Here is a 23,435-nt window from a genome sequence, read left to right as displayed (position 1 = left end):
GGCAGATATAGTGCCAATCTATAAAAAGGGAAATAAGGACAACCCAGGGAATTACAGACCAGCCAGTTTAACTTCTGTACCTGGAAAGATAATGGAGCAAATAATTAAGCAATCAATTTGCAAACATCTAGAAGATAATAAGGTAATAAGTAACAGACAGCATGGATTTGTCAAGAACAAATCATGTCAAACCAACCTGTTAGCTTTCTTTGACAGGTAACAAGCCTTGTGGATAGGGAGGAAGCTGTAGACATGGTATATCTTGACTTTAGTAAAGCTTTTGATACTGTCTCGCGTGACCTTCTTATAAACAAACTAGGGAAATGCAACTTAGATGGCACTACTATCAGGTGGGTGCAAAACTGGTTGGAAAACCATTCCCAGAGAGTAGTTACAAGTGGTTCAATCATGCTGGAAGGACATAATGAGTGGGGTCCCACAGGGATCAGTTCTGGGTCCAGTTCTGTTTAATATCTTCATCAATGATTAAGATAATGGCATAGAGAGGACACTTATAAAGTTGGCAGACGATACCAAGCTGGGAGGGGTTGCAAGTGCTTTGGAGGATAGGATTATAATTCAAAATGATCTGAACAAACTGGATAAATGGTCTGAAGTAAATAGGATAAAATTCAATAAGGACAAATGAAAAGTACTCCATTAAGGAAGGAACAATCAGTTGCACACATACAAAATGGGAAATGACTGCCTAGGAAGGAGTACTGCAGAAAGGGATCGGGGGTGGGGAGGGGGGTCCTAGTGGACCACAAGCTAAATATGAGTCAACAGTGTAACACTGTTGCAAAAAAAAAAAAAATGAACATAATTCTGGGATGTATTAGCAGGATTGTTGTAAGGAAGACACGATAAGTAATTCTTCCGCTCTACTCTGTGCTGATTAGGCCTCAACTGGATATTGTGTTCAGTTCTGGGCACCACATTTCAGGAAGGATGTGGAGAAATTGGAGAAAGTCCAGAGAAGAGCGACAAAAATGATTTGAGGTCTAGAAAACATGACCTGTGAGGGAAGATTGAAAAAAACTGGGTTTGTTTAGTCTGGAAAAGAGAAGGCTGAGGAGGGACATGGTAACAATTTTCAAGTATGTAAAAGGTTGTTACAAGCAAGAGGGAGAAAAATTGTTTTTCTTAACCTCTGAGGATAGGACAAGAAGCAGTGGTCTTAAACTGCAGCAAGGGAGGTTTAGGTTAGACGTTAGGAAAAACTTCCTGTCAGACTGGTTAAGCACTGGGATAAATTGCCTAGGGAGGTTGTGGAATCTCCAGCACTGGAGATTTTTAAGAGCAGGTTAGACAAACACCTGTCAGGAATGGTCTAGATAATAGTCCTGCCATGAGTGCAGGGGACTGGACTAGATGACCTCTCAAGGTCCCTTCCAGTCCTATGATTCTATGATTGTTGGGGCCTCACTGTTTTATTTTAAACTTGGCTTCTCATACTAAGGGAAGGATTTGGAACCGAAATCATTTGTTGCCATGGAAAAGTAAGAATTTACCCTATAATTCCATGATGGATGTGAATATACATTTGAATAAAGGTAGAACTTTAACTAGATTTGAACATGCTGACTTCAATAACAAGGCTGACCATTACCCACCAATTGTGTAGTGAAGCAGACAACACTACATGTCCATCTGCAGGTGTTGGGGCTTCTGGTATTTCCACTGAAAAAAAACCAAGGACAAATTAAATATACATAAAGCTTATGACATTTCAGGTATGTCCCCTAATAAGAGGAATGTTCGTGCAGAATTTCTTATCAATCAGACTGAATTGCTAAAATCACAAATGGAATAAAGTTTGATTTTTCAGTCTCAGGGCAAACTTCATTGGAAGTAGAACCTCAAGAATCAATGAGTATTTGAATTTACATGGAAGCATCAAACAGAATTAGTATAGTAGTGATGTATGCAGTGTAGTTATAGGCATGTCAGCCCCAGGATATTAGAGAGACAAGGTGGGTAAGGTCATATCTTTTATTGGACCAACTTCTGTTGTTGAGAGAGACAAACTTTTGAGCTGCACATTGAGCTGTGATGGTTGGAGTTCCTATCCCAGACCTGCAGAAGAGCTCTATGTAGCTCGAAAGCTTGTTTCTCTCACAGACAGACATTAGTCCAATAAAAGATATGACTTCACCCACCTTGTCTCTCTAGTAGTGATGATCGAGTACAGTGTGTGTACTGCATGAAGACTGGCATCAATGCAAGTAATTACACTATTGATTAATTCAACAAATTAATAAATGGGTCCTGCTAGCAATGTTCTAACAGCAATAAAGCAAGTCCAAACAATTGTCTGTCAGAAGCAGTTGCTGAAAAGGATTTCATTTTAGGCAGTCATTCATTTTTAATCGCGTTAACAATCACAAGTATCAGGGGGTAGCCGTGTTAGTCTGTATCCACAAAAACAACAAGGAGTCCAGTGGCACCTTAAAGACTAACAGATTTATTTGAGCATAAGCTTTCATGGGTAAAAACCTCACTTCGTCAGATGCGTGGATCACACTAATTATTTTGGTTTGAGCATTGGCCTGCTAAACCCAGGGTTGTGAGTTCAATCCTTGAGGGGGCTGTTTAGGGATCTGGGGCAAAAATTGGGGATTGGTCCTGGTTTGAGCAGGGGGTTGGACTAGATGATCTCCTGAGGTCCCTTCCTACCCTGATATTCTATGATTCTATTTCCTATCAATGGAGGAACAGCTGATGAACGGGGTCTCAGTATTACAACTGCTGTGCTGATGAGCCGGGGGGCTGTGACAAGCTTTAAGTATCTTTTGAGGGGGGCAGGGCAATGGAGTCCTGAGTGCATGCTGTGTGGACACCCCATAGTACAATGGGGCTTTGCTGAAGGGAGTAAAAGTAATGTGCTTGATGCTCGTGGCAGTCTTAGTAGGCTATGAGTTTAGAGACACCTACAGGCTAGATGGAGAAACCAGGATACCTCATTTGGTATAAGGCTCTAAGTATGGGCGGACCGCTCTCACACTGTTCTCTGTCATGTGGCATCCATGCAACTCTGCAGCAGAGGAGAGATTTATTTTTTTAAGTTGTGATAAGAGCCTTATTTCTTCAATAATTTTGCTATGCCTAATTTGGGATGGAGGTTTCTTCCCTGGACAATTGACTATATATCTTAGGGCTGTCAATTAATCGCAGTCAACTCATGTGATTAACTCAAAAAATTAATCGTGATTAAAAAAATTAATTGTGATTAATCACACTGTTAAACAATAGAATACCAATTGAAATTTATTAAATATTTTCAGATGTTTTTCTACATTTTCAAATATATTGATTTCTATTACAGCACAGAATACAAAGTGTACAGTGCTCACTTTATATTTTGATTACAACTATTTGCACTGTAAAATTGATAAAAGAAATAGTATTTTTCAATTCACCTCATACAAGTTCTGTAGTGCAATCTCTTTATCATGAAAATGCAACTTACAAATGTAGATTTTTTTTTGCTACATAATTGCTTTCAGAAACAAAACAATGTAAAACTTTAGAGCCTACAAGTCCACTCAGTCCTACTTCTTATTCAGCCAATTGCTAAAACAAACAAGTTTGTTTACATTTACAGGAGATGCTGCTTCCTGCTTCTTATTTACAATGTCACCTGAAAATGGGAACAGGCATTCACATGGCCCTTTTGTAGCTGGCGTTGCAAGGTATTTATGTGCCAGATATGCTAAACATTCGTATGCCCCTTCATGCTTCAGCCACCATTCCAGAGGACATGCTTCCATCTGATGATGCTTGTTAACAAAAGAATGCATTAGTTAAATTTGTAATTGAACTCCTTGGAGGAGAACTGTATGTCTTCGGCTCTGTTTTACCCGCATTCTGCCATATATTTCATGGTATAGCAGTCTCGGATGATGACCCAGCACGTTTGTTTTAAGAACACTTTCACAGCCGTTTTGACAAAATGCAAAGAAGATACCAATGTGAGATATCTAAAAATAGCTACAGCACTCGACCCAAGATTTAAGAATCAGAAGTGCCTTCCAAAATCTGAGAGGGACGAGGGGTGGAGCATGCTTTCAGAAGTCTTAAAAGAGCAACGCTCCAATGTGGAAACTGCAGAACCCGAACCACCAAAAAAGAAAATCAACCTTCTGCTGGTGGCATCTGACTCCGATGATGAAAATGAACATGCATCAGCCTGCTCTGCTTTGGATTGTTATCGAGCATTGACGCATGTCCTATGGAATGGTGGTTGAAGATGAAGGGACATATGAATCTTTAGCGTATCTGGCACACAAATATCTTGTGATGCTGGCTACAACAGTGCCATACAAACACCTGTTTTCACTTTCAGGTGACATTGTAAACAAGAAGCAGGCAGCATTATCTCCTGCAAATTGTAACCAAGTTTGTTTATCTGAGCGATTGGCTGAAGTGGACTGAGTGGACCTGTAGGCTCTAAAGTTTTACGTTGTTTCATTTTTCAATACAGTTATTTTTTGTACATAGTTCGACATTTGTAAGCTCAACTTTCATGATAAAGAGATTGCACTACAGTGCTTGTATGAGGTGAATTGAAAAAATACTATTTCTTTTGGTTTTTTTTGCAGTGCAAATATTCGTAATCAAATAAATATAAAGTGAGCGCTGTACATTTTGTATCCTGTGTTGTAGTTGAAATCAATATATTTGAAAATGTAGGAAACATCCAAAAATATTTAAATAAATGGTATTCCATTATTGTTTAACAGTGCGATTAATCGTGATTAATTTTTTTTATCGCTTGAGAGCCCTATATATCATGTTTTTTATGGTAGTGCCTAAGGGCCAGCCAAGAATAGGGCCCCATTGTGTGAGGTACTCTACAAACACAGAGTCGGAGATAGTCCCAGCCCTGAAGAACTTAGGCCTTGGCTACACTTGCAAGTTAGAGCGCATTAAATCAGCCCCGGGCGCCCTAGCTCCTGAGGTGTCCAGACTGGCAAGGCACGTATAGCATCTGGACTCTGCAGCTGGAGCGCCCCAGTAATCCACCTCCATGAGAAGCATAGAGCTTGCTGTGCCCTGGCTGAAATGCCCGGATGTCAGTGTGGACAGCGTGTTACATTACTGCTCTGTGATTGGTCTCCGGAAACGTCCCATAATCTATAAAGCTATAGATAAACTATAAAGCTCACCATCTCCGCTATGAATCTGCACCTAAATGAATTGAACTCATGGCTGTATGTATATTGATCCTTTAACCATATTCTCTCTCTTTTGTTTTTTAATAAATTTTAGTTTAGTTAATAAGAATTGGCTGTAGGGCAGAGGTGGGCAAACTACAGCCCGCGGGCTACATCCGGCCCGTGGGACTGTCCTGCCCGGCCCTTGAGCTCCCGGCTGGCAAGGCTAGCCCCCGGCCCCTTCCCTGCTGTCCCCCCTCCCCTGCAGCTTCAGCTCGCCGGGCCGCCAGCGCTCTGGGCGGCGTGGCTGGCTCTGGCTGGGCAGCGTGGCTGCCCATCCTGGTGCTCTAAGTGGCATGGTAAGGGGGTGGGGAGTGGGGGGGTTGGATAAGGGGCAGGAGGTTCCAGGGGGCAGTCAGGAGACAGGGAGCAGAGGGTGGTTGGATAGGGCATGGGAGTCCTGAGGACCTGTCAGGGGGTAGGGGTGTGGATAGCGGTTGGAGTAGTCAGGGGACAGGGAGCGGGGGGGGTTGGATAGGGGGTGGAGTCCTGGGGGGGTGGTTAGGGGCAGGCGGTCCCGGGAGGGGGCAGTCAGGGGACAAGGAGCAGCGGAGGTTGGGTGGGTTAAGGGTTCTGAGGGGGGCAGTCGGAGGGCAGTCAGGGGGCAGAAAGTGGGAGGGGGCGTATAGGGGGTGGGGGCCAGGCTGTCTGGGGAGGCACAGCCTTCCCTACCCAGCCCTCCATACAGTTTCTGAACCCTGATGTGGCCCTCACGCCAAAAAGTTTGCCCACCCCTGCTGTACCGTGTATTTGGGTAAGATCTGAAACATTCGTTAACCTGGGAGATAACGTGTCCGATCCTTTGGGATTGGTAGAACATTTTCTTTTATATGATGAAATAAGATTTATAGAAATGTTCATCATATTTGACGTGGGTACCTGGATGGAGGCCTGAGGCTGGATCACTTTAAGGGAACTGTGTTGTTTGGACTTCTGAGTAACCAGTGAGGTAATAAAGAAGCTGTTTTATGCTGGCTTGGTGAATCTAGGTATTGGAATATCCACCAGCTTTATGGAGATTGTCTGCCCCATTCTTTGCAGTTCACCCTAATCGAGTGACCACAGTTGGCTCCCCACTAGGACCCCGGTCATAACATAGGAAAGGCCCCATTAAAAAACAAACAAACTAGAATTAATTAGCAGGCTAAAAACAAAATATTTATGCTCCCTAAAATAAGTAAATGGATCATAGAATATCAGGGGTGGAAGGGACCTCAGGAGGTCAGCTAGTCCAACCCCCTGCTCAAAGAAGGACCCATCCCCAATTTTTGCCCCAGATCTCTAAATGGCTCCCTCAAGGATTGAACTCACAACCCTGGGTTTAGCCGTCCAATGCTCAAACCACTGAGCTATCCCTCTCCTGGTAAGCTAAAAACCAAAATGTCTAAGCTAGCCAAAATAAGAGGAAGAACACCCAGGAAACCATTTACTACAAACAAAACACAGTAAAAGCTTTGTTATCTGGCATGGTTGGAGAAATGGCGAGTGCCAGTTAGTCAAAAATTCCAGTTAATTAAGAGTTATACTTACCAATGGATTACCAATTTTCAAAGAACTAGAATACAATAAAATTAATAAACATTCCTATTCTTGCTTTTTTGAAGACATGTACAAATATCTATTATCTGTTTTAATGTCAACACAACTCTCTTACGCTTCTCTCCTTTGCTTTACGCTGGTATTTTGGATGCCATAATGGTAGGGTGGCTTTGATATTTTATGATAAACACAGGACAATACACTGAGTAATAAACTGACTGATCACAATGGCAGACACAAACAGAAAGAACAGCATTCGGCTCTTCTCGGCTAACTCAAGCATAGTCCATGTGCTCTTGGAAATACTCGGGTCCCAAAGAGCTTTGGCATCGGTCCTGGTTACTAGTTTGAAGATTTGAATTGGGAGATATCCGAAATGCTAGTTTCTAGAGCTTTCTGGTTGGTAAAGTGCCAGATAACAGCTTTTACCATAACAACAAAGAAAATAAATAAAAAATGTAAAAAGAAGGTTAAAAAGTAGGTCAAGCAGGAACAAACATGCTGAACAGGGATTGGCTTGGTTTACAAAGTAATCAAGCCAAGCCAAAAATATGTAATATAATGTAGAGTATAATGTATAGACTGCAGTAACATGCCTAAAAGTATAGAAAGCAAGAGGTTTGCTGTGTAATTTTGGATGTGTGGTACACCCTGGGCTCACGCCTTATGCTTGGGTGTGATCAACTCAGCCCCATAAATGAACCAGAGTGACAAAACTCAAGTCAAACTAAGTTCTTGGAAAACCAACTAAAAAAGAGCTTGGGGGAACCCCAAGAGAACCCAGGTACATTGGAACTAAAGTGCGGGCTGTCCCTTGAAATGAGAGGTAGTTGAGAAGAGCAGAAAAACAGTAAATGGCCCCCCACCAGGAAGAGAACCAGTTTCAAGGGTGGGGGGTAGGAAGTCCACAGCCACTCAGTGGCACACTCAATCCCCTCCGCGACCCCCCCCCCCCAGTGGGGGAAGTGGCTGAGAGGAGAGAATCATTCCCTGGCTCCAGTGAGAAAAGCAGCTGGGGGGAGAGCAGAGAATTGCTCAACAGCCCCCTGACCATTGAGAGAAGTAGCCACAGTAGGGGTCTGTGGAGAGTCACTCAACTACCCCGCAGCCCCAATTAGAGTAGCAGCTGCAGGCGTGGGGAGCAGAGAGCCACTCCGATCCCTCCTGGGTGGGAGCAGAGTCCCACTCCACAGTAACAGGGGTATTAAGCTTTGTACTCCTGACCCAGCTGATGGGACATGCCCCAGGAAATAAAGCTCAGATGCCTCTTCCAACACGGTTGCATGCCACACATTTGTTACAGTGATTTCTCCAGTCCCACCACTGAGTGTGCTACACAGTGGAAACCGGCATCTGAACAGGTGAGATTTAAAGGTGAAATATGCATAGGGCTGGCTAACCGACATAAGGCCAGGGGCTTATTTCTGGGCAGATCAACAGCAGCTAATGGACTGCCAGGATTTTGGTGCTGGGTGGACTGGGAGCTTTCTGTGAAACTGGAGCCTCCTGCAAGCTGAGCAAGGAATCACATCTGAGGTTTTTGAACATGCTGACCGTGGGTGTGGGGCCCTCTGCAGTTGCAGTTGGGTTCAGTGCACATCTGCAGCTTGATGCCTGCCTGACCAAGCTCTTCTTGAAGTAGGGGGTTAGCAGCTGAGCTCAAAGTGTTGTGATTGAATTTACATCTCCCTCAGTACGGTGCAGAGACAGCCCTGATATGAGGTATGTTGCTGCTCATCTGAAAGAACTGATCATTGTATGAATTATTATATTGTAGGATCCAGATATTGTACTATCCAGTATCCAAATGTATGAGCCATTTCACAGAAGGCAAAGAGAGACACTGCACCCACCCTGCAGAGTTCATCATCTAAAAATGAGACACAAGTGACTGTGACAAAGAGTAGGGAGGACACGGGAGAAGAAGGGTGATGGTTGCAATTGCTCAATTTAGGCATCTAGTGCACATGGTGGCTGTTTTGTGTATCCAAAAATGTAAATCGTAGATAACTGTTACAGGATTTGAAGTATAGCAATCTTTTAGGTAACCTAATGAGTTTTATTAACCTACTTGATTATAACCACCTAGATTTATGCATCTCTATTAACTATCCATGCCCAGACAGAGAGTTTGCCGGGGTCACACAATTATTTTTATTTTCACAAGTGTATCTCCTATGCATTACGTAAGTTTCTGCAATCTATATACACAGTCTAAGGATATGCCGAACTAGACACCTAGTTATAGTGAGTGATTCCATCTTGACGGTGAATGTTGGAAAGTAGATTAGTGACAGCTGCGGAAGGGGGACAAGACAGCACTATTTTGAGGATAACTTTTCATTAGTAGGTCACAGAGGCTCCTTATAGAAAAGTAAGTGAACCCTCGAATCACTAAGGAGACATAACTAGCAGTGGGTGATCGCCTAAGTGTCTCTGAAGTGTAAGAGATTAACTTTAAGTGAGTTGGTCAATGAATCTGAGATAATTTTTGAATTACTGTGTTTATTTTTTATTGGCTTGGAAACCTTGAGCGCACAGGCAGGGAAAATGGAAACTGAAGCACAAATAATTCGTAAAAATCTAAGTTTTACTAAAGAATTTAAAATGCCACCATTTTGAAATGTTAGCAAAGTGTAAAACATTCATTTGTATCCTTGTGTTAGCCCAGTGAAATTACATCACACCAGTCAAATCAGAAGTGGCGCATAGCCCCACCTTTACCCTTCCAAATCAATCCCTGCCAATGAAGCGACCCTTGATCACCTGCTGCTCCCATGAGCTCCTTCACATTTTCTCCCATGATGCCCCTTATATTTGGGAAAAACTTCCTGTCAAAATTAGCAAAGCCACCACCTTACCCTGCTTTAAATCTCCCCTTAAAACCTGCTTTTGCTGGGATGCTTACAAACCACTACTGCCTATTTAGGCTGTTAACCACTTGTGTTTACTGAGACCAGTCTTATGACTAGTTTATTAAAACACACCTAATTCTATATACCCTTATCTGCCCCCTCACCGCCTCCTCTTTTTCTGTTTGTTCATCTAACCCATATTGTCTAAATCCTCTCTTGGGAACTCTCATGGGCAGGGACTGTCTTTGTGCATGCAGTGTCTAGGATAAGGGGGCCCTAATCCTTTTCCAGGGTCCCTAGGCACCACTGCAACAGAAATAACAACAACCATAATTGATTTTACTGACTTCTCCCGGGCAGCCTCACTGCTGTTTAATCCCTGTACTCTATTTGGGTACAGCGTTATTGTGATAAACACCTTACAAATACTAAGGGCTAGATGAAATAGATTTAGCTCTCATTACCTTATGGAGTGTCTAACACCCTTCCCCTTACTTCACGGGGTAGTGAGAGATGGTGGGGCAGCTGGGTGACCCAGGGACTAACCTCGTCTAAGAGATCATACATTAATGATGAATAAGTTGATCGATATGCGTCAGATTTAAGTTTGTGCAAGCCACCAGGTGAAATTTCACCTGTGAACACTGAGCCAGATTCTGGCCCCTGCTGGATTCCACTTTGGCTGATTATAGGGGCCATTAAGAAACCACAGCCGTCCAATGTACCCCGCCATATACTGGCCTGTGTGCAACTCCTGGCATACTGGTGTATCCCTGGTAGTGAGAGAGGATATGCCTGGGTGGACAGGGATGTGCTGAGGCAGAAAGGGGAGAAGCTATAGTGCTCAGTTCTTTGGCTATTCTGAGCTACAGAGCAGCCAAAAGCCAGTCATCGGCAGGCTGCCATGAATTACAGTACAAGACTTAGGAACATAGGCTATAGGACTGGAAGGGACCTCCTGGGTCATCAAGTCCAGTCCCCTACTGTGGCAGGCAACCCCATCATGTAATCCTGCTCATAAAGTTATCAAGCTCCATCTGAAAACTAGGTAGGTTGTTTGCCCCCACTATTCCTAGGGGGAAGCTGTTCCAGAAAATCACTCCTCTGATGGTTAAAAACCTTCTAATTTCCAGCCTAAATTTATTCAGTTGTCGCAGAGCTGCTCCAACTTCTGCTGGGGGTAGGGTAACCAGATGTCCCGATTTATAGGGACAGTCCCGATACTTGGGGTGTGGGGGGAAGGGGTGGCTTTTCAGGACGCAGCTTTTCTCTGACTCTAGCCCTGAATTGAGTCCTGTAATGGTAACAGAATTAGCTGTGGAAGAGTAAGGATGCCTACAGTTAAAGTTCCCCAGAACTGTTCATCGCAATTTATAACTGTTTTCAGTTGTTTATAACTTGGACAAACACCAACTGTGTAGGCTGAAATATTCCGTGTTTAGTCCCTGGCTCAGGTTTGGTTTTGCTTTTTGTAAATTTGAGCAGAAACAGTATGGCGGTTTTTGAGAACTGGGTAAGTGAAAAATAGATATTTTGGCCATTGTTAAAAAATTAGTAAAACGTGTAATTAAAGACTGTCATAACGCACATGCACAGAGGGGCCAACTTTATACGGTTGCGCAAGCAGTCTTAATTCTGGCACTGACTAATGTTTGAGTACTTGACTTTGCAACCTTAGTGTTCTTTTACCATAGTTGGTTGGGTTTTTTTTGTATAATACTTAGCTGGTCATTTCCCTACTTTTTAATACTTTGTTTTTATTCGACTGTTCCTGTTTTGTAGCTTGTATAGAAGTTGTGTTAATCACAGGAGAAACCTTAACTCTCATGAGTGTTTGTTTTTGTGTGAGAGTATCTATATCTAAAATTCACTGGGTAAGAAGAAAAGAAAGCAGATCAAGTTTTGGTGCTATAGATCAGCCTGGTTAGTGCCAGATGGTCTCAGATGTTTTCATGGTATGAGCCTCATCTTTTTTTGTGATTAATGTTTTCATAAGGAAACAGACAATGAAAAGTACAGCGTATGTATATTTCCAAATACTGCATGTTTCACTATCCAATAGAATTATGCAATTTTACAACTAGTCAAAGCTGCAAGCCTAGACTACAAAACCAGACAACGCTACGAATACATAACATGTTAGGGTGGGGAAAACAGTAATAAAATAGGAGAATACATACATGAATAGACAGAAGAGGGAAAGAGGGGACTGGGGGTAGGGGAAAGGGGAGTTAGGTGCAGTGGAGGTCTGGCATTATTTGAGCTATCAACATTTTTTTATCCAACTGTATTTAGAAATGGAGTCCAAATGTCTTTGAATTCAGATGCTTGTTCTCTACGGCGATAAGTTATTCTTTCTTTGGACTAGTATCGCAGACAGGTCTGAATACCACTGCTCTGTTCTGGGCATAAGCCTACCCTTCCACTTTTGTAAAATCATGCTCTTGGTGATCATTGCAGCCATTAAGAACCAGAATCTTTGAAGCATAAACCACATCTTGAGAACAAATTTGTTTTGCAAACACCTCCCTGCCCCTCCACTTATGTGTGAACCTCCTTCTCTTCCATTTGCAATCATATAACAACCCTATCGCAGCTACAGCAACCGCTTATGTGGAAAATATTAGAAGATTCAAAAACAATGTTTTAATTCAAAAATTTTTGCAGGGGTGGGAGGAGAGTTTTTTTGACCTGCTCTATTATATATATTCACTGAGTGAATGAGGATAGGTTATACCAGGAGGATGGGGTTTGTGGTTATGTTACAGAGATAACAGATAATTGCAGTCAGGAATCTCTCTCTATCTTTTTGCAAAGCTGAAGTGAAGGGGAAGAACAGTCCAGGGGTTAGGGAACTGATTTGAGACTTGGGAGCCTTGGCATCAATTTCCTGCTCTGCCACAGACTTCCTGTGTGACCTTGGACAAGTCACTTAGTATCTCTGTGCCTCTGTTCCCTATCTGTACAATGAGGATAATAGCACTTACCTGACATGGGTGTTGTGAGAATAAATATAGTAAAGATTAAATAAATGTAACCCTTCTGCCAGGTAGAACAAGCAGCAACAAGGGCCAGGTTCAGTATGGGGTTCCTTTTCAATGATACAACACAAAACCAATTCAAGCCCCCACTCAGTGACCTGGGACAATTGCACACCACTCCCTGGGTGCCTAAGAGGCAATACTTCCCCTCTCGCAAGCACAGAGAGGCACCTTACACACTCCGCTGCTCAGGCACTCGCTCATCACCCCAACGGCCAACTGTTGTGCTTCTCCACAGAGCTCTGCTCCAGATCTCTCCACTAGCCAACCGCTCACCAAGACATCTTCTGGACCCCCCACTTAACACAGCTCCCAGTGATTTCAGCTTGTTGGTGGGGAGCCTCACTGCTGGTGCACACTGGGCAATCTCTTGCAATAGAGACACTGTCCCAGAACATCAATGATTTCAACTCTGCAGCAGTAACAAAAACTCTCAACTAAGCCTAAATTAGCCCTTTTATTATACGATGAAAAGCAAGAGTCAAATGATGTCTAGAACCCTTAAACCAGACTCCTGCCTGCCTCTCAACTCATTGAGCTTTGGAACCCATGTCCCATGCCTAGCGAGTACCATACAGTTGAGGGTGAGTCCCTCCATGAGGGTTATGCCAGGTACAGTTCTGGTGCCCTCAGTTCACACAACAAAGATAACAACGCTTTATTACTCCTGCCCCAGTAACAAGGAGACTGGGGATCCAACAGCAGCCACAAGTGATCATTTGGGCAAGCAATCCCATCATGCTGAGCACCTAGGCAGGGTGGTTGTGTCCACGCAAACAAGATCAGCTCCTGAAGTCCTTCTCCACAGCTCACCAGTAGATATCAGGGGAGAGCTCATTCAAACTCTGCTTACATAGTAAAGACCACATAAGTGCCTGAGAGAGTTAGAAGCCAGACATAAAGGAGACTTAGGAAGCATTAATAACACTGGTGGGCTTTGTTGTCAAATTTAACATCTTTGTTCTAATTTTATCTTAACAAAAAAAAATACCATCAACCCATCAGAGAAAGAGGCTTCAAGGTTCATAGCCACAAACAGGATGCCCCCTCCCCCTACCAAGATGCTGGTGTTCAAATCTGAGGTCTTCATTGCATGTTGCTGTGAATCTTGTTGATTTCAGTGGCATGCCAAATGCAGTCCTCTGATGGACAACTTCCCTGTTGTGCATCTTGGTACCATGCAGAGCAGCAGTGTGTGCTATACTTCAGAGAAGGCTAGATCATCACAAAATGCTGCCCTGGTGACTGTTGATTATCGTAAAGGTGGTACACGGAATTTGTTATCCAGGGGTGAATGACTGTTCTGTCATTTTGTCTTGTACAGGCCACAGGACTAAGTCATTTCTAAGAGATGGAGGGAGCAGCTGGTTTTCTGGTTCTAAAGTTGTGGTAATCGCTGTTTATGCTCAAGTTTATGCAAACTTAAGTTTCTAGTCTTGGGGCTGCTTAGTGGAGACTCAAGGCTTGGAGAGTGGAGACTGAGTCTGACCCACACTGGATACACATTTCCATGAGAGATGTACCATTATGTCAGATGTGCAAGAGACCCACTTGTATGGGAGAATGGAACCCAAGGACCTTGGGTGTAGGATGAGCAAATCTAGCATATGATCAAATGAAAAACTTATCAGTAAATCATTCTGTAAAAGACCAATAGGTACTGGATGCTGGAGACAGGTCAGATTCACTTCCACCTTCATATACCCACTCTGAATTAGGCTAATCCGACTTTGCTTTACCTCTGTGGGATTTTAAGGGAGATACTATGTGTTGGCCACTGTAGGGTGCTCATATTCCATGAATGTTACAGCCTAGTACTGAGAGAGACAAGGTGGGTGAGGTAATATCTTTTATTGGACCAACTTCTGTTGGTGAGAGAGACAAGCTTGTGAGCTCCAAACAGGTCCTGAAGAAGAGCTCGGTGGAGCTCGAAAGCTTGTCTCTCTCACCAACAGTAGTTGGTCATATAAAAGATATTGCCTCACCCACCTTGACTCTCTCATACCCTGGGAATAAGAACATAGGAACATAAGAACGGCCAGACTGGGTCACACCAAAGGTCCATCTAGCCCAGTATCCTGTCTACCGACAGTGGCTAATGCCATGTGCCCCAGAGGGAATGAACAGAACAGGTAAATCATCAAGTGATCCATCCCGTTGCCCATTCCCAGCTTCTGGCAAACAGAGGCTAGGGACACCATTCCTGCCCATCTTGGCTAATAGCCATTGATTGATGGACCTATCCTGCATGAAACAACAAAGCTACAACACTGCAAACAGACTAGTATTGAAAGCTACAAGAATGCATTGATTTTAAAGAGGGAACACATGGGCCATAGAATTTTAGGAAAGGATCTCCTCTGTTTCAGGCTGAAATCTGCACGTCATACCTCATGAGACTCACACTGAATTTATTACGTTTTGTTTATTTGATTAAGAAATAAGTGACATAGAAATTACCCACATTTTGGCTTTAAAGTTGATAAAAGTGTTGGAAACTGTCAAGGTTCCTTCCCCACTCTGAACTCTAGGGTACAGATGTGGGGACCTGAATGAAAACCTCCTAAGCTTACTTTTACCAGCTTAGGTTAAAACTTCCCCAAGGAACAAACTATTTTACCTTTTGCCCTTGGACTTTCTTGCCACTACCAAACGTCTAACTGGTATTATTAGGAAAGAGTCCATTTGGAAACGTCTTTCCTTCCAAAATCCTCCCAAACGCTACACCCCCCTTTCCTGGGGAAGGCTTGATAAAAATCCTCACCAATTTGCATAGGTGACCACAGACCCAAACCCTTGGATCTTAAGAACAATGAAAAAGCATTCAATTTCTTAACAGAAGAAAAAGTAAAAAGAATTACCCCTCTAAAATCAGGTGGTAAATACCTTACAGGGTAATTAGATTCAAAACATAGAGAATCCCTCTAGGCAAAACCTTAAGTTACAAAAAGACACAAAAGCAGGAATATCCATTCCATTCAGCACAGCTTATTTTTCTCAGCCATTTAAAGAAATCAGAATCTAACACATACCTAGCTAGATTACTTACTAAGTTCTAAGACTCCATTCCTGTTCTGTCCCCGGCTGTAGGATTCATACAAGGTTTATGCGGTTGGCAACATTCAGGGCACACCCGGAGTGTTGTGTAGGAGCAGTGCGCACACTGCTCCATCCAAGGGCATCAACCTTGGAATCTCGCCAAGATGACATGAACCGTGGGAAGCCTCTCAGGACTGGGCTCAAGGCCCGAGAGCAAGGAATGCGGTAGATAGAAATTGGTAAATAAGAATGTTAAACAAAGCCAGTTTATTCCTTTTATCTGTTGGAGAATGTAATGCGCGGGGGGAGAGAGAGAATAAAGGGGAAGGTGGAAAGCTGACAGGGGGAAGCCCGTTAGCAGAGACCAGCCTGCTTGCTTGCTAAAAGGTGTTCTGTCTTGTCATTGAACCGCCACACCCGGCAAAAGCATCACACAGACAGAGAGAGAGGCTTTGTTTCTTCCTCCCCCCAACTTTTGAAAGTATCTTGTCTCTTCATTGGTCATTTTGGTCAGGTGCCAGTGAGGTTATCCTAGCTTCTTAACCCTTTACAGGTGAAAGGGTTTTTCCTCTGGCCAGGAGGGATTTTAAAGGTGTTTAACTTTCCCTTTATATTTATGACAGAACCATAGGCCGGAATCATTCTCCAAGGATGAAAATCCCGCAGCTCATAGACCACGTGTGTGTGGATGCGTGGCATCTGTGCAGCATTCCTCCCTCCACTCTGCATCCTTTCCTTCTGTGAGCAGGGAGTGAGACTAAAGTGCTACAGTGGCAGCTGTGCCACTGTAGAGTTTGTAAGTGTAGACACTCACTACAGCGATGGCAGGGGTTCTCCCATTGTTGTACTTAATCCATCTCCCAGGGAGGCAGTAACTAGGCTGACAGAAGAATTCTTTGTTGACCTAGCGTTGTCTACAACAGGGATTAGGTTGACATAGCTGCATCTCTCAGGAGTGTGGATTTACCCCATAGAGATGTAGCTATGCCGATGTAAGTTTTCAGGGTAGACTGTTAGTTTTTGTCATTTATTTCAGGACCCTACTTTCAGAAAACTGCGGGGAGCCAACAGAAGTCTCCCAAGATTCCCTCAGTATAGCCCATCTATCAGAGCTTATATAAAATAATTACAGAAAACCACAACTGAAACAACTGAACTTTTATTAACTAGGGGAAAAAGGAATGGGATGAACAAAGGAATGGGAGGAAGGATTAATAATAACTGAACAGATTAACAACCATGCACTCTTTCACACAGGAATTACAAGGGGACGAGTGATAACTGCTCTCTATACCCTGTCCAGAAGCTGCTGCTGAGACTGGGACTTGATAGATGACGACAACTCTCCAGACCACGATCACCACTGGAACAGCTACTGCAGTGGAGAATGGCAATGAACAACGATGATTCAGCCGAGACGCCTAACTAACTTCCCACCCTAACCCCTTTGCGACGTCCTGTCTGCGGGTGATAGCCCTAACCACTTGAGGTAAAACCCCGTGGATGGATGTAGGCTTCCCTTCAAATAATAAACCCCAACAATAATCTAAATCTTTTCCCTTCCGAGGTGAGTTGTTATCTAGGCGGATAACTAGTGTCTGACCACTTCCCTTCCTTCCAAGGCAAGAGCAAAAGGAGAAGCAACGCCTTCCTGCTCGTTTCCAGCCTATACAATCCTTCTGTTGCCTAGCAACTAGCTAGTAGATTTCCTGCCTTTTCTTTCCTGAAGATAACAAGAAGGCTGTTCAACATGGCGGCCTACTTGTTCTTTACAAATCAAAATGGCGAAAAATAAACAAAACCATCTAAACACCATCACCAAATATCAGGTCATAATTTGTATAGGGTGGAATTTACAAGACCAGCCCTAAATCTTAGAGATATGAATTATTCCCCCCATCCACCAAATCCATAAGGATCCACAGCTTTGCCAGGAACTCTCCCTGTGCTGTAGAGTCATCCTTGAGGGGAAACGCAGGGACTGAGAAGTTCCTAGAAATGTGACTCTCAGAGAAGAACCAAGGAGAGAGCAGGGTACCACATAAGCCCTGTGAGACAGAGGGCCTCTGCATGGGTCATGGACTTCCAGGAGCCATACCAAGATTCATGGGTTTTGGAGACTGAATCTCCTGCCCATTCTGTGGTAGGTGAGTGGAGGGAAAACACTCAGGTCTTTTCTGCATTGGAGTTGGTCTGCGACTTATCTTTTGCATTTCCTGACTTTTTGTAATTGTAACTATGTGATCTTAAATGTGTGTTGGTGAGACAAACACTGCAGATGCATTTAACGTGTCAACTTCCAGGTTCTTGTTTCACTCCTGAATTTTCTCTTCTGTGTTTACTTGTTAGTTCTAGGCTGATGTAGGGTATGATAAGCTTGGTTTTGTAACTGTTCAACATTTGGTTTCACATACCACACTTTTCAAATCCAAAGGACACCACTATGAACTAGCTATGGTAATCTAAGAAACATGGGCTTTAACCACTTCTTGATTGTCAGAGTCAGAAATGGGAAAGAACTGTTTATCTTGCAATATAGCATTACCTTCACTTCTGCTCTTGAGAACAGGAAATTAAGAGGGAAATGCACATTAAACATAAACTGCTCAAAAATTATCAATCCTTTTGATTCATGTGCTAGGCAAAAGTTCAGGTTAATCTTTAGTTTACTGTAGCTGAACTAGTTTGTCCACCCCGAATTAAAAGATTTGCTGGTGGGTAGGAAAGAATATAGGGCACAATACTGTCACCCTTTTTTGATCTGTGCAACTGGTCACATTTTTGGTCCCTAGGGCTGTTCCAGTTGAGAGTTTAAACTGGTGATAGATATTTCTTTGATGTTGTTGTGTTTATTTAAAAAGAAAGAACAAAGTCCTGTGTCTCTGAGTGCAGAAGGAACCTAGAGCAAAAGGAACAGTTTCTTAACTTACAGCCCCAAACTCTCTTTAGGTAACAGACCCAACCTCCTAGCACCTAGAGAGTAGGGTGATACCAGGCTCCCAGCCCTCTGTCTTTCAGATGGGTGGGGCTGTTAAAAGAGTGTGACAAAAACTCCTGTTAAACTGCTCAGTGTTCCTATTAACTCAGTGCTTTTATTCTATTTATGTGTAAGCAGGATCTGAATGAATTCTCCCCTGACAGCTAGCTGGGTGGGAGGGAGAGGGGAGACTTCAGGAGCAAACTGTATTTACATGAACACAACTATTCTGCTTAGATATCCAGCAGCTAAAGCGGTGTTACTCAAAGTAATCAACTTTGACTGGTGTTGGGTCACAAATCACTTTAGTACTGAATGCAAGGGTAGTGAAAGACTGTTTCCAATATTGTTGTCATTATTGTATGAATAAAGGGGAGCAAAACTGTGCTTAACCTGCCACAAATGAGAGGATCACGCTCAGCTGAAAGGACCTCGTTAAGCCAGGGGCTTGAATGCCAGAGCCCTGTGAAAGTAAGAGGGGTGGGTATAGGTGTCCCAAGCAGAAGGTGTGGCCACTAGGAGCCTCTTTGTTATTTTAAATGCTCAATCAGAGCTGAAATCAGTTGTGGGGGGACTGTGTTTCTGCCCAACCTAGTAAGAGCTAAAAATCACAGAGAATTAAAATAATTTGAGATGGGGTAGTATTTCTACTCAGCCTGCAAAGACCTGAAAATTACAGTACTAAGAGACTGATGTGCAGAGGTTATAGGAGGTGATGACAGTCGGCTGGTGAATGAACGGCTGATGAGCGGAAAGAGTGGTTGGTGAGGCAATGAGGTGCCGCAGCTGGTGGGACAGCCAAAGCAAGTGCTCGGATGGTGGAGCAAGCAATGTGTGACTGGGGTTCCAGTGGGGGCCAGCCTTGGTCATTCAATTATGGTGAACTGCAAAGAATGGGGCAGACAAACCCCAAAAAGCTGGTGGATATTCCAATACTTAGATTTACCAAGCCAGCATAAAACAGCTTCTTTATTACCTTACTAGTTACTCAGAAGTCCAAACTACACAGTTCCCTTAAAGTGATCCAGCCTCAGGCCTCCATCTAGGTACCCACATCAAATATGATGAAAACTTCTGAAAATCTTATTTAATCATATAAAAGAAAAGGTTCTACCAATCCCAAAGGATCGGACACGTTACCTCCCAGGTTAATGAATATTCCAGATCTTACCCAAATACACGCTACAGCCAATTCTTATTAACTAAACTGAAATTTATTAAAAAACAAATGAGAAAGTATGGTTAAAAGATCAATATATGTGCAGACATGAGTTCAATCCATTTTGGTTCAGATTCATAGCAGAGATGGTGAGCTTTGTAGTTGCAAAGAGTTCCTTTAGAATTCAGTGCATAGGTCATAGTCCAATGTCCAAATCTCATATTCAGGGCATACCAGCATAACTGGGACCTCAGTCTTGCGACTCAAACTTCTCCTGATGAAGCTTAAGCAGATCTGAGATGAACAGGATCAGGACCCAAGGGTCTTTTTATACAATGTCCTAGCATCCACTTGACCATGCAGTCCTGGTTAAACAATAGGCTTTTGATGTAACCTTTTACGTTTTAAACACCACCAGTAATTAGTTACACAAATTAACAAAGGGCAATTTATCACAAACTTCAAAGAAACATATAGACAATGACATTATTTTACCCAATATTCATCCAAATGTTAATATTCCCTTTTGATCTCTGAATCAATAGTTATAGTGACAGACAGGAACTGTCTTTTTAGGGGTAGCATCTAAGGACTTGTCTATACTACCAAGTTTTGTTGACAAAGCTATGTTGACACCCAAAGGTCGACAAAACAAAAATCGCCAAAGAGTGTTCACACCTGCTCCCTCTGTTGACAGATCATGTCCACATTGGGGGCACCATCATCGACAGTGTGAGCAATGCACCATGGGTATGTATCCCACAGTGCAGTGTTGTGGGAAGCAAGAACTGATCGTTGCGCATCTTGGGATTCTCTCCGAAGTCTCCCACAGCCCCCTCAGTTGCCGAGAGCAGCATCATGAGTAGCTTTGTGAGCTCTCCCTGCTGAGGAATGGCAAAGCAGCCCAGCAGTCTGTCCCCCTCCGGCTCCAGCAGCGGTCTGTCTGCTGCTGTGTTCCCAGCGCTGCCTGGGGGCAAGTGGGGCAATTTGCCCTGGGCCCTGCAGGGGCCCCCACGAGAGTTTTTGGTGGCAATTCAGCGGTGGGGGGGTCCTTCAGTGCCACCGAACACACCCGGAGTGAAGGACCTGCCGCTGCTTCTTCTGCTCTGGGTCTTTGGCAGCAATTTGGCGGCAGGGGTCCTTCCACTCCATGTCTTCGGCGAAGTGCCCCAAAGACCCGGAGTGGGAGGACCCCCGCTGCAGAAGACCCCAGGTCTCCTGAATCCTCTGGGCGGCCCTGTGTTCCTAGTGCAGGGCAGAACAGGAGCATTCCAACGATTTGCTCTTTGTTTGTTCCCCAAAGGGAGCAGCACACAGATACTTCCTGGAGTTTTGAAAGGGGAGGGGCGCATGCCTGCAGGGAAGCAGAGATCAAAACGAGTGAGCAGAGCAATGGGGGCAGGCATTGTGGGATACTGGTGGAAGCCAGTTCTGTCGACAAAACAATCAGCAGTGTCTACACTGGCTCTTTGTCGACAATAAAGGGAAGGGAAAAGACAAAAGTCTCTCGTAGGGGTGGAAGTTTTTTGTCGCCAAAACTGGGCATTTTTCGTGACAAAAATCCCACTGTAGTGTGTACGCTCTTGCTTTTTTGTCGCCAAAAGGCAGTTTTTGGCGACAAAACTTGGTAGTGTAGACAAGGCCTTATTAGATATACACAATTAGTATTCTAACAATATAGGTTTGCATTTCAAAGTTCTAGCCTATTTAGCATGAATGGCCCTAATTATCATTTGCATACCTTTCTAACATGACTTTAAAGGTGGGCTTTGGGTCATTCAGCCTGCAAGCTGTTTAACCCTTTCTAGCCATGCATCACACAAGGTGCCTTCTTTCCTGGGGGGGAGGTGAACTCACACAGATGCACCTCTGAACCCTGGGTCCTCTCTGACCAAGGACAATCACTGTGAGTGGGACATGGTGAAGGAGCAGAGGGGCACAGTAAAGGAGCTTCTGGTTGTAGAACTCGAGAACGTGAAGCAGAAGACACTGCCCAATGCACTCTGGGGTGGGTATCATGCTCACAGTTTTATGATTATGAATCCTGCTTGTTGCATTTTCCCTAATTAACGTTGGATGACTTTTCTCCTTTCATTAAAAATTTCTTTGCTACACTCAGACTCTGTGCTTATGCGTGGGGAAGTATTGCCTCTCAGAGGTGCCAAAGGGTGGTGTGTAATTGTCCCAGGTTACTGGGTGGGGGCTGAAGCTGGTTCTGTGTTGTATTGTTGAAAAGAAACCTCTAGATATTGAACCCGGCCCTGGCTGCTGCAGGCTTCACTTGGCAGAAGGGTTACATATGCTTTAACTTTTAGTTTTGTTATGAGTTGGGTGAAACCTTTTTAGGGGCTGAGTTAAAACCTTGTTCAAATTATTGCACATATGAAGGACTCCTCCCATTGAAAATGCTTATAATAAACAGTTAAGGGATCACACCTGAACCAAAGAATCAGCAGGTGTCTGGCTCAAGTCAGCTGACTCAGGATCCCAGAGGCTCAGGCTGCAGGGCTAAAAATCTCCATAGACATTTGGGCTTGGGCTAGGGGCCGAGCTCTGGGACCCTCCCTCTTCACAGGGTCTCAACTCCCAGAGCTTGGGCTCCAGCCCTAGCCTGAACATCTACACACAGTGATTTTTTAGGGCAGAAGCCTGAATCCCCTGAGCCTGAATCAGCTGATCTGGGCCACCCACAGGGGTTTTTTATTCCCCCATAGAGTCTGCCCAGTGGGTGGAGGGTTCAACTAGGTAATTTGATGGGGGGGGAGGGGAGTGAGAGAACAACACACAGAAAATAATAGTGTGACCCTAGGAAAAGCTAGCAAGAGAGCTAGTGTTGCTAGAGCCCTCCCTCTGCGCGCCAGATGCTTAGATCCACGTGTCACCTTCCCCTCTAGGTTTCAGAGTAGCAACCCTGTTAGTCTATATTTGCAAAAAGATAAGGAGGACTTGTGGCATCTTAGAGACTAATCAATTTATTTGAGCATAAGCTTTCGCCACAAGTCCTCCTTTTCTTCCCCTCTAGGTGCTGGAAGGAAGGTAACTTGGATTCACCCAGGTGCCGGAGGGTTGGGACCACGTGTCGCCCTATCCTGGGGATGCCGGAGGGCTGGAACCAGGGGTCACTATCCCTTGGGCTGCTGAGAGCCAAAGTGTCCCCTCCCCCCTCGCTGACAAATGCCCCTGACCCAGCTGCTGCGACTTCAATGCTGAAACCGAAAGCGAAAGGCGCCGAGTCCACTTGAATTAGTTTCCCCAAACTCTTCTGCAGACTTTTCCAGGCGCCTGGGGCGGATCCACCGAGCCGGAACTTTGCGCCCTCACTCACATGCCCCCCTCTCAGGTGCCTTTCGGGACTGAAGCGTGCCCAGCCTGATCCCCTAATGAAGCTGCCTCCGTCCCGGCCCCAGCCGCCGCCGCCGAGGATCTGACCTTGCGCCCCTGTCCTGGAGAGGCTGGCGCCCTTCCCGAGCTCTTCCCATGCCATGGCCCGGCTGCTGCTCTTGCTCTGCGGCATCGTCGGGCTCCTGTCCTCCGGCACCAGCTCGGCCGCGCTGCAAGGTAAGCGAGAGAGCGCAGCCTGCCAGCCGCTCCTCCTCCTCTTCCCCC

At 44.3% G+C, this 23,435-nt stretch overlaps 1 protein-coding gene and 1 long non-coding RNA gene across 3 annotated transcripts in view; one reads left to right on the top strand and one right to left on the bottom strand.

Moving 5' to 3' along the window:
* Nucleotides 1-958: 958 nt before the first annotated feature.
* On the bottom strand, nucleotides 959-23,390 carry LOC114018526. Its single transcript, XR_005223825.2, has 3 exons — nucleotides 23,259-23,390; nucleotides 1,617-1,683; nucleotides 959-1,018 (listed from the first exon to the last, which is right to left on the bottom strand). It is a non-coding gene; the product is annotated as an uncharacterized LOC114018526 (long non-coding RNA).
* Nucleotides 23,267-23,435, top strand: part of IL15RA (interleukin 15 receptor subunit alpha) — a 57,306-nt gene continuing 57,137 nt past the window's right edge. For both annotated transcript variants that reach the window (XM_037889401.2, XM_037889400.2), the window contains exon 1: nucleotides 23,267-23,387. In XM_037889401.2, coding sequence (XP_037745329.1) covers nucleotides 23,312-23,387 — 76 coding nt within the window. In that variant the 5' untranslated portion in view covers nucleotides 23,267-23,311. The remainder of the gene's footprint in view (nucleotides 23,388-23,435) is intronic.

The sequence above is a fragment of the Chelonia mydas genome, chromosome 1, assembly GCF_015237465.2.
Source record: "Chelonia mydas isolate rCheMyd1 chromosome 1, rCheMyd1.pri.v2, whole genome shotgun sequence".
Classification (NCBI taxonomy): Eukaryota; Metazoa; Chordata; order Testudines; family Cheloniidae; genus Chelonia; species Chelonia mydas.
Note: the sequence above shows the minus strand (reverse complement) of the source record. Positions and strands in the feature narration are given on the sequence as shown.